Source organism: Lissotriton helveticus, chromosome 2_1 (assembly GCF_964261635.1).
Source record: "Lissotriton helveticus chromosome 2_1, aLisHel1.1, whole genome shotgun sequence".
Lineage (NCBI taxonomy): Eukaryota > Metazoa > Chordata > Amphibia > Caudata > Salamandridae > Lissotriton > Lissotriton helveticus.
The window spans coordinates 1,220,373,070-1,220,385,422 of record NC_136059.1 but is presented as its reverse complement, the minus strand read 5'-3'; the positions used below and the strand labels follow the sequence as shown (position 1 = coordinate 1,220,385,422).

At 45.4% G+C, this 12,353-nt stretch overlaps 1 protein-coding gene across 2 annotated transcripts in view; it reads left to right on the top strand.

Annotated features, from left to right (window-relative positions):
* ENPEP (glutamyl aminopeptidase) overlaps window positions 1–12,353 on the top strand; it is a 297,126-nt gene that overhangs the window by 196,255 nt on the left and 88,518 nt on the right. For both annotated transcript variants that reach the window (XM_078676092.1, XM_078676093.1), the window contains exon 13: window positions 6,125–6,180. In XM_078676092.1, the coding sequence (XP_078532218.1) occupies window positions 6,125–6,180 (56 nt within the window). The remainder of the gene's footprint in view (window positions 1–6,124; window positions 6,181–12,353) is intronic.

Here is a 12,353-nt window from a genome sequence, read left to right as displayed (position 1 = left end):
ATATCAATGGCTTTACCTCGAAATTCCAGTCCCATGACGTGATAATATTCTTAACCCCTTCGACGCTGATGACGAGCTGGGCTCGTCATGGCGTAGCCTCCTCGCACGCTCATGACGAGCCCAGCTCGTCACGTAAAGTGCGCTTTTGAAAATCTCAGCGTACGAGCGGAATTCCGCCCGCACGCATGCGGTTAAAGAACCACAAGGTCATACTTCTTCAGGAAACATGGACCGAGGCAAGCCTTCCATTAGAGGGCTATTTAGAATACAGGACTCCTGCCACAAGAACTCAAAAGTTCAATTGACCAAGGGGTGGGTTATTGATTTATGTCTCTGCCTAGTTAAACGCAACAATTGACCAGCTATCATTTGAAGAGGACTGGATCACTGGTTTAAGGATTAGAAGCTTGAAATTTAATGAACAACTGTTGCTGATAAAAGTGTATATCACCCCAAGTGCCAGGGAGAAAAAGTCCAAGTTTGATCACCTAATTTGCATCATGTGCGGCCTATTAAGCGACCATGGTAGTACAGCTTGTTTGATCTCAGAGGATTATAATACACATTTCTTACAAGACATTCTGTAAGATTACGAGAGAACATTCCCTGGCAGATATCAATACATCACAGAACAAACAAAGTCCAGTGGCAACAAGCACAGCAAGTTCAGTGATTATATGGTACTACAACTTACCAGTATGAGCTACATAATCCTGAACGGTCGCTTTCCCCAGGCTAAACCACTGAACTGGACAAGAACAAATGGACATACTCGATCTTTCCTTGACTATACCATCTGTAACAGGGAAATGCACCCTTTGATTGAGAATTATAACATTGTCGCAGTAGGGCATAGCGATCATCGCCCATAAGTATTTACTCTGTCTTCCTGCATAGCACAATATGCCATGACGAGCTTGACAACCTGTGGAATCTACACAGAGAACCTAAAAAAAGGTTCAAATGGACTCATTTCTCCATACTGATTATTATGACAGTATGTAGAGCCCTTCTAGGCATGAGGAGTATTGATGATATCTCACCAACGACTTTCAACTGCCAATTGCTTAAAACATTTGCCTACACTGCTCGACAATTTAATAGAGGCAATGATGCTGTGACTACAGCTGAGATCAAGAAATTGAGGAACATACACAACTCCGCATGAGGACGAGTTGGGAGGTGCCCAGGGGCTGGATTGCCATTTAACAACTATAAGCAAGCACATAAAGCACTCAGGCAAGCAGTGTCCTTGAGAAACAAAAAAGTTCCGATCTGTTCTGGACAAAATTAGTTAATGCAAGCAAAAACTTGAATACAAAATCTTTCTGGACCCTTGTGAACGGTAGAATGCATGGTCAAAGGGAATAAAGCAGTGCAAACATCCCAGAAGAAGAGTGGGCATTTTCTTAATGACTCACTTTTAAGCTACTAATAAGGAAGACGATCTACCGGCTAACTTGATAAAAATGCCCGCCTTGATTAATACAAGTCAATTGCAGCCCCTTCAGGGTACAACCCTGCTGTGGTAACTGAACAATCCCCAGACAGGGCCAATTGGACATCATTAACAATAGACAACAAAACACCCTCCTAGCAATGGGAGACCCACCAACAGGCCACCAAACCTCCAGAAGCACTGATAATTCAAATAGCACAAATTATAATCAAAGGCCGCTCTGACGGGGCACCTGGGCCAAATGGACCACCCTGTACAAACAGGATACAGAGTTCTGGGCCGAACATTTAGCATCTTTATTTGATTATTGCCAGACCACTTAATTGATACCACAGTCCTGGAGTGGAGCTATCATACATACAATCTATAAAGGTGGTACAAGATCTGACCCAAAAAAACTATAGGTTGATAGCCCTCCTGGACGTTGAAGCCAAGTACTATACCAGTCTGATGTTGGAAGACCTGTCACAGTGGGTTACACAAAAACATATACTCCCCTTCAATCAGACAGGTTTTGTGGCAAAATCAGGAACTCTAACTAATCTACTTGCAATATCAGTTTTGACGGACAAAGCAGCAGCCTCAAGATCTCTAATTCACTGCTGCTTTGTTGATTTAAAGGCAGCGTTTGACTGCATGCCAAGGGGATTATTGTGGTCCAAGGTACAGAAATGGGGGATTCCACCTCCTATAGTGGAGGCCATCATCCAGCTCCACACAACAACATGGATATGTATAAAACTCGGAGAGAGACCTCACATCTCGAGGAAAATACAAACATCGCTCGGAGTAAAAAAAAGGGTGTGTGCTAGCCCCCTTACCTTTTAACCTCTTCATCTTGGATTTGTCATAATTCTTTGATGACATTAACTGCCACCCCCCCTAAAATTGGTGCAATTTGGGTCAGCAACCTACTGTATGCAGACGACCTAGTACTGTTTAACCATACAAGGGTAGGCTTACAGCAGTTGCTGTACCTGCTCCACATCTACACATTCACAAACGAACTGGAGTTAAACCTGTCGAAAACAAGGGTAGTAACTTATGGGAGAAGAAAATATCAAGGAGGAGGATGTCTCTACAAAGGTAAAGGCTTTGAAATGGGATCATCCTATAAATACCTAGGGATCCACATAGATATGAGGTGTGCTTTTTTAAAACAACGGCAAGATGTTGGAGGTAAAGCATTGACTCTACAGGTAGCACTTACAAAGCTAGCAAACTGGCTATCCGGCCCACGTTTGTCTCCACTAATAACAGCTATGAAGGTAAAAAAAAATCCACCTCTTTATCCTATGGACAGGAGATTATGCTGGGAAAAGACTCCAATCTGTTGAACAAACTTTCAGCAAGAATTTGTAAGCAAGCACTGAGTTTCCCGAAAACCTCATCCCTTGCCCAGATTAGACTTGAGTTTGGGCTCCTAGACCAGCAGGCTGAAGGGGCCAGTGCCTTTCTCAAACTATGTAACAAACTACGAACGTCCAGAGCAGGCATCTTGGAGGCAATGCTGTGGCGGGAAATAACCACTGGTCAACTGGGGCAAAAACATCACCGACATCTAGAAGATTCCTGCAGCTTTTAGAAGCAAAATCATTTTGAGACCTTAATCCACCTCAGCAGGTCCTCAAAACATTAGGAAGAGTGTACGTTTCTGGTCATTCCATTCAGGCAAAGTACAATTGACAAAACGTTAATATGCCTGGTCGATTATAACTGGGTTAAAGCCAGGACTATGGTACCATATCTGTCTTGCACCTACGCAGTCTTCTAGAAAAAAAGATTTATGTCCCTCAGGTTGGGGGACTATCCTTTTCTTTACCATCTACCCAGTTGGTGTCGCCTAAATGACAATACAACGTGCAGGGGTTGTGGGTCCAGTAAGGAATCACTTGAAGATGTGGTATGCATCTGCCCAGCACTGCTCAAAGAACAAAGGGCTCACTTACGGAGAGAATGGAACAAAATCATTGTCCGCTCTTGTCGACACGCCATTATTGCATCCTTGAACCCAGACAATTCGGTGCTTAATTTTCGGTTTACTAAGTTTATTACAAGAGCAGTAAAAAGGTTCAGCCAGTCGGAGTGCCAACACGTCGACCCCTGTATTTCTGCACTAGTCCCTTCCTACCCAGTATTTCGATAAATGTCAACCGGTATAGCCCATTGTCCCTACAGTTAGCAGCTGTTGACAATTATTTCCAGCTGTTTACCCAGAGGCTTGCATTTTCTGTGATCTCACAGCATATTCTATCTTTTGTATTGTTTTGTCCTATTTATAAAAAGAGTTGGCAAAGGCAGAGGAACGGCTAGTAGGATTTTCGTAATCAGTAATTTGTCCTCTTTCATTGGTAATTAAATTGAAGCTCAATTGTTTACTTTTGTCCCCCAAATGAGAACCAATGAAAGGACTAAGGTTTGCACTAATTCATGACGACAGCGAATCCTGATTAACACAAGTAGTATGGAATTAGAAATCGATTATATTTTAGTGGGTGTCTTCATTTTAGGTATTTATTGTTTACAACTCACTCTTTTTAACTGAATGTGAATGAATGCGCTGACGATTGTCATTGTAATGATTTTTATTAACTGAACATTAAAGTATTAATAATAATAAGACTGAACGAGTGAGTACTTGAAAGTGTGATTGAAGGCCTAGATGGATGGGTGAGTGTATGAAGTGATTAAAACGTTCATGGGGGAATTAATTAATGGGACATTTGAAATGTTCAACTACCTGGTGCAGGACTTGTCTGGAGCAGAGTAAAATGCAAAAGGTCTTTCACTGCCTATGTATATGTAACTGGAAAAGCACATGTCAAGAATGGTTTTCATTATCCCAGGGACAGCATTATGACAGAAATGGATGCCATTATGTCATGGATTCTAAGGGGAGCATAATCATGCCAGGGATGGGCACCATCATACCAAGGTTGCCTACAATATGTCAAAAAATACTCCAATGAATTCCTGGCCAGCATGAGCCAGGTACACTTGTGTCACTGTTGCCCAGAATTATTATCATTACGCAAGGCACATTATGCCAGTGGTGGACAGTATGCTATGGTTGGCCACAATGTGATATACCATTATGCCAGATCCAGCAATCTGTCAGATATTAACGCTGTTATAATGGGTGGCCACATTATCGCAAGAATTACCACTATCATGTAAGGATCGACATTGTAAGGCGGTGGGTGCAGGCAGGTCAAGGGTGGTCATGATTGTTACCATAATGACAGGAAAATCATTATTCCAGAACTGTGTGCCACATCATGTCATGTGTATCCACAGTATGCAAAGAATCACCACCATCATAGCAGGGCCAGCATTATCTATTACTGTAGGCGCCTTCGTACAAAAGATGTTCACATTAAACAAATATTTTCAATGATTATGAGTTGATTTATCACCCTTGTGCCAGAATTGGGCTCCATCATAAAGGGGTGAGCTCAAGATACCATGGGTGACCTGTGATATAGAGGCTACATTGAATACACGTATGCGCACACACAAGTATGTCAGTGCCCTGCAGAAATGATAGTTTGCTTTTACCTGCTTGACACCTATATCCCTGGTGTGGCTCACAGTCACCGTCTGGTCCCGCTCTCACAACTTCTTCTAGGGAGTTCCTGGTAGCTGGTGCTACTTTTCTACATCTCGTCTCTGGTCATGTTGTTGTTACAGGGCAGGTGACGCTTGATAACTGCCCTAGGCAGACTCAAACAACTGTCCTTCCAACAAAACGACTACTGCTGGAAAAACAGGAGAAACTCCACGTCATGACTGAGAGTTACAACAGCCATATCTGAATGACTTATGCTGGATGATCAGGGTGTGAGTGGGACAATGAGCAAATGCTGACTGGGGCTGACCTTTACCCCTCTCTCGGTGTAGATCAGATAAATGTAAATGTACATGGATTTGTATAGCGCAAATCACCACTGGTTTCTAAGCGCTTGCTTAGGGAACCCGTCCTGGTATTCCCCTGTGAGATACCCCGGCAGGGTATCCGCAAGGTGAAAGCCAGGCATCCCGCCGCGAGGGGCCGTTGTGGAGATTAAGCAATCTATTGCCCAGAGTTGCAGAGTGTGAACCCATGAATCGATTAGGCACCAGAGCGAGAATTGTCGAGTCCATGGACATTTTAGGACTCAAGACCCCGCCGAGCCAGGAATTGAACCCTGGTCACAGGCTGACCTCTGCTTTCAGGTCTGCCTCCTCTAACCAGTGAGCCACACTTCTCCACTAAGAAGTGAGACATCTAAAGCTGCCTCCAACCAAAACCACCAAGGCAATAATTCTACAGGAATGAAATAACTTGTGTATTCCTCTCAAACTATAATGGACGCAAAAACAGCAGGGGGCTCTATTACCCAATACACTCATCGTACGGCATTCACTTGTGAGTAGGAAGCGACTTAAGTTGAAAACTGGTCAAATGTGTTTTTGAAAATTGGTCAAATGTGTTTTTGAAAACTGTTCAAATGTGTTTTTCTTGCTGTTACCTACACATCTTGGTGAATCTTGCACATTCGGATTTCTGAATGGATGTTTTATTGTTCACTATCAATACTGACGAATTAATCATGCAGTGTATTTCTTTATACTTTTCATTTCTTAACACTAATTTATGGGAAATGTCTATATTTGCTGTTCTAGATCTTTTCAGTCGCTGACCGTGCAGGGGTTATCGATGATGTTTTTGCTTTTGCAAGGTATGTATATCTGTGGAAATGTTATGCCACTGTTTTTACTTTGTATCGCTCTGTGGCGTTTGTTTGACTAGACTAGAATATTTCCCTTAAACATCTTACACGTTCCGGTTTATTTTATGCAAATTATTCTAAAGAGCCAAAGGTATTCTCAATTCTGAGTCCAGTCTTATGCTATTTGGGAAGGGGGCGGAACTTAAAACGTAAAATATTGAGAGTGAATCTTTTATTGGCTAAAAAGCAGGAAGTGCAAAGAGCATGCCGGGTCCATTGGTTTATGAACATAAGGGGCAGAGACGTTGATGCATAGCAATATATGATGTATCTTGCAATCATTCTGTCATTCTGTTCATATGGTTTTTTTCTGCTTTCTCCCCTTTTTAAGTCCTGACTGTGCTGCTTTGGCAAAGATTAAATTATGGAAAGAATCAATTTTATTTAGAATATGGACAAGGGAAACTGGGGAAGGGCATACAGGAGGTCGTGTGTTTCCAAGGGAATGACAACGCAGCCACTTCCAAGGTCCCCGGCCACAGATGGAGCCCGCAAAAGCAGGGCAAGAGAGCATTGACCTCGTCCACGAATAAGTCCATCCGTGGAAGGCCAAACAGAGCCACCAGGCGCTGGAACACCGAGGCTTCAGAGAGAGGGAAAACAGAGGAGGAAACACCCGGCTCAGACAGCCTACCACCACATTCTCCTTCCCCGGGAGATGCACAGCCTTGAGGGACAGGACCGTAGACTCCGCCGAGGACATCAGTTCCTGGGTCATCAGCCAAAGAATGCGAACCCGGCAACCCCCCTGACGGTTAATGTTCCCCCGTCCCACCTGGTTGTCCGTCCGATCCAACATGAGCTGACCCCGGAGAGAAGGAGCAAACTCCCGGCAAGCCATCAGAACCGCCTTCAACTCCCGGAAGTTGGAGGAGCACCGTGCCTGAAGAGGATCCCACTGCCCCAAAACAGACCAAGAACCCAGGGTCACCCCCCAGCCGAGGTGACTGGCATTGGTAGTGACCACCCAAGAGGGAGAAACCAGGAAGGGAAGACCCCTGTAGAGATGAGCCTCCACCAACAACCAGCCCAAGTCGGCCCGGATCTGAGGGGACACCACCACCAGGACCTCGTAGTCCCCCGAGCAGGGATCCCAGAGGGACAGGAGATGATTCACTAAGGGGTATAAGTGGAGGCGAGCCTAAGGCAGAACATTGATGGCAGCCGACATCGACCCCTGAACCCTCAACCATTGATGAATTGGAGCAGAACCTAGATCCCACCACAAGGTGTTCCGTCATTCCAGAGTCAAGAACACCATCCCCTGGAGCATGTCCAGTCGACCCCCAATGAAAACCAAGTTCTGGGTAGGCGATAGGTGAGACTTCCGGAGGTTGATCAGGAAGCCATGGGAAGCCAGCAGCTCGCAGACCCCCTTGAACCTTGGTCAAAGAAGAGGCAGAAATCAGCCAGTGATCCAGGTATGGAAACACCCTGATCCCCTCCCAGTGGAGGATATCCACCAAAGGAGCCAGAACCTTAGTGAACCCCTTCGGGGCAGAAGACAATCCAAAAGGAAGTACCTGGAACTGGTAGTGGCGGATGTATGACGTTACAACGCATACTTTTACAACGCCTACCTTTACATCGCAAGTTTTACAACGCATACCATTACAACGCATAATGCTTTTGGGCGCTGGATAGTGAATAGTTTAATTTACTATTCCTACTCCAGTCCCCGTGGATAGTAGGGAAGGTGTTGGATAGTACATTAAACCTATTCCCTATCCTAGAGCGCCCCCCAGCGCTATGCGTTGTAATGGTTTGCGTTGTAAAAGTTGCGTTGTAATGGTAGTTCGTTGTAAAAGTTTTGTTGTAAAGGCTGTATACCGGTAGTGGCACCCCCTACGCAGAACCAGAGGAAACGCTGAGAAGCTGGATGGACGGGCACATGAAGGTAGGCATCCAGAAGGTCCAGAGATGCGATCACCTCCCCTTGAATTAGCAGTGGCAGAATCTCCTGTAGAGATAGTATTTTGAACTTAATATGGGGAATGAAAGAATTAACCCTTTTTAAGTCCAGAACAGGACGAAAGTCCCCAGACACCTTCCTTACCAAGAACACGATGGAATAGATGCCGCATCCCCTCTGATACGGTGGAACAGGTCGAATAGCCCCCTTGCTGAGCAGATCCTGAATGCCGGCCAGCAGGGCCACCCGCTTGACAGGAGAGAAAGGCCGCAGGGTGGAGCAGAAAGCGCTCAGAGGAGAGGAGCTGAACAGAATGGAAAAACCCTCCTGGACAATCCGGAGAGCCCACAGATCTGTGACGGAGGACTCCCAAGTGTGACGAAAAGGTGTAAGCTTCCACCCACCGGGCAAGTCCCTGGGGGTACCTGAAGATAGTCAGGACTTGTGGGCGGAGGAAGAGGCCGCAGGCTGAGACCGGGATTTGTTTAAGAATGGGGTGCCATGGCCGCTATCCCGTCCTCGAAAGGGCACACTGCCCCTAGCCACAGATGTGGAAGAAAACGCCTTCTTGGACCCAAAGGCACTGCCCCTGGAAGATCTGATGTAAGCCAACAGCTTCCTGTCCTCTGCCGATTTCTTCACCATATCCTCCAAGACCGCCCCAAATAGCTTAGTCCCTGAAAAGGGAATTTTCATCAGTATTGCCTTCTGGACAGCATCCACCTTCCATTGGTGAAGCCAGACCTGATGCCGGGTCTGAATTGCAGCGTCACCAGCCGCGGCCCCCAGCGTATAAAACAAGATGTCTGACAAGAGGCTAGTTTGTTGCTCCATCAGCACCAAGGTGGGACCACATCAGCTCCCTGGTCCAGCAGCTCAGATCACGCCTAGAAGTCCTTCAACAAGGACAGGACCGTGTACGACAAGTAGGTGGAAGAGTGGATGGAAAAGTTGGCCACCACATATGCTCGTTTGGCTGTGGCCTCCACCCGCTTGTCAACCGGGTCCGAAGGAGAGGCGTCCTCGGACCCTTGAGTGGCCAGCCCCGCCATGAGAGAGTCCACCTTCACAGAGGGAGGAAACTCCTTGGCGAAGTCCTGGATGGCATATCGCATGGCCAGATACCTAGGGAAGGGTTGCTTATCGACCTCCAGACAATCATTTTCAAGCAACTTCTTGATGGAGGAATGTAGAGGAAGGGATTCAGGCTCCTTGCATTGGTACTGCAAGAATAAATCCTCCAACAGCTCATCAACCGAAGGAGCAGGAAACGTCATGTTGTCCTTGATGTGCTGGAGCACATCCAGCAGCTCCTGACCATGGACATACCGACCCCGGAGGTCCTCATCCTCCTCATCGACATCAGACACCGAAGGGGGGTCCAGGCGTGAACGTTTGTGGGAAGAGGAACCCTGTCCCCCTTTGCGCTCAACAATGGCTGCTGTCACCACCGCCTGGATCATGGCCTGGATGGACTGTAAGGTCAGGGCCTGAGCCGGGACTTGGGAGCTCAAGCCAGCCACCACAGGAGGATCTGACCCCTGCTCCATGAGAAACCCACAGTCAAACTACCAGAGGAGAAAGGATGTCAGTTGCCAGAGCCAGCTACAGACTAACTGAGTAACAGAAACCTGCCACTTAAATAGGCGAAAAAACCCCACCCCAAATAGCCCGAGACCAAAAAGAATATTCACATGAAGGGTAGCGCCTGTGACTCGGGGAAAGCAGCCCCACTCGGACCGGGAGTGCCCAGGAGTGGGGAAGTGCACAAATCCCAGAGATAAGGATGTCCCCTAGGAAGCAACATATGGGGTGCCCCGGGCACAAACAATCTTACCCAAATCACAGTGCCCACATGGACAAGGGGTAAGGAGGGGCGGCTAGGCAGAGCCCCAGCCCCCTCAGCCTTCCCCCTGTAAACCCTTGGCTTGGGGGAAGGAAAGGGCAGGGTCCCAGATCCCAAGGGCCTGCTAGAGCATGGGTCCACCAACCATGGACCCATGTTCCTGCTACAGCAGGAACCACTTACCTGACAGCACATCTGGAAAGACAGCACAGAACCAAAAAAACAGGCTGGATGTTGGGCCGGCCCTCCTCTTATAGAGGTGACAGGTGATATGGTCGGCCATGTTGGGAAGGGATGAGAGGCATGGGAGGCTAACTTTTGCTTTGGAGGGTTCTGGTGTGGAACTGAAGCTCACTTTGTTAATCATGTGGCGAGGAAGACTTATGAGGAGGTTATAGTAACTCATCAAAGCTGTCACTCACAGGTGATGTCAGGGGAAACTGTTTTCATGTGAACCTGTAACGCAGCTCAGTAAATTAAATGGTCACGTAACTTGCAATTTACAGATTCACATTTACTCCGCTTTTCATCCTTCGAATTTTAATACATGTGATCATTGACTAATAATAAAACCTGCTATGAATCGTAATACTCAGAGCATGGCAGTCGCCAAAATTGCTAGTTTGTTTGTTTCAAGTAAAGGGATGTATGGAGGGAATAAATACATTAATTAATTAACCAATGAATTAATGGAACAGCTTTTAAATGAATCGCTTCATTCTCATGTTTCTTGACTTAAGTTGTTCGTAAAAGTTGATTCCTTTTTGTCACGCACATATGTTTATTGGTAGAGCATTTTATTGTTGGGGAATCCAGAGTGGCCACTTGTGTTAGTGCTACTAGCACAGTTGTTTGATCTTTCAGATGTAACTACTTTGTAATATTACAAAGTATGTCATTTTTTCACAACTTCACCTACAAGCAAAATGTATGCCAAGAAATCGTTTTTGTGGATTTCTTTTTTAGCAAAACTTTTTTATTAGGAGATTTCTCCTGCAAAATGGTATTTTTCCAAGTACTTTCTTCATCAACACCTACTTTTCAGAGATTATTCACTTGTTTATTTTTAAACATAGCCTAATTCTTGCAGGTGATGAATTTTTGCAGTAAGAAAACAATTTGGAAGAAATTCAATGTGGCAAGTTTTCAGACCCCAGTTACTGTTTACATTGTGTTCCCTGCAGATTATGGTTGGTGTATTACAATTATGCACCAACAACTGCACGAGTTGATGAGTGCAAAAATAACAGTTATACAGACAGACTGGTGCAAAAATGATGTTTTTGTACTGGTTGGTCTGTGCAAATGGTGATGCAAAATGGCACTGCACCAATGGTACTTATTTTGGTCATTGTCCTTAAAATTGCACTTAAATATTTAAAACAAAATTTACAGAAACATGGCCTGGTGAGTACTTTGTATTTAGTTTGAAAATAACAACAAACATTTACAATCTTAAAGTAGAGGCGGACACCGATAAAGGATTGAAGAGGTTTAGTCACAGAGTAGAAAGACATGCCTCTATCAACAGGGGCCAGATATCAACTGCTATGTCTGGAATGTCGTGGTGACAACCAGGCATTCCAGCACATAGCTATATTCCGTAATACACATTACCACACTTCTCCCGCTTTTCTAAAGCGTTGCAATTACTACAACTAAAGAGTAAACAACACATTGATGGCTGACAACGCTCTAAAAAGGACGGAACACCCTTGTCCTTTGTCAAAATAAAACAAACAATGGGGCAGATTTACAAGGAACTGACACATCTATATAGATGCGTCAGTTTCCTTGCATCAGCGCTGAATGTCCTTGCGCCACTATGGATGCTCTATATTTACAATACAGTGCTCCATGGCGCAAGGATTAACAGATGCATCAGAAATTCTGATGCATCTGCTGGCGTAAAAGTGGCGCATTGCTGGAGTTGGATGGGTGAGTCACATTTAAAAAGCCCAACGTCATTCCCTATGCCCGGTCTGAGCAGGCGTAGGGATTTTGACACAGTGAAGGCGTAGAATGACGCAGTGAAATCTTGTAGATTTCACTGCGTCAGTTCTAAATGGCTTTTTGCATAGGAACACCGGTCTTACATTATACCTGATGCAGGAATAATGTGATGCCTCTCCCTAGATGCGTCACATTGTAAATGGGCCGCAACACTTACGCCTCGGCTGCGTCACAAAAGTGACGCAATGACGGAGCAAAAGTCACGCAGGGGGCTTGTAAATCTGCCCCTATATACATAGGCATGGCACAAAGGACGGAATACACTTGTCCTTTGTCCCCAAAAAATATATGGACATATGCATGGCACAAAAGAAGTGTAAAGCAAAAGTTCAACATTATATAATAGCATGG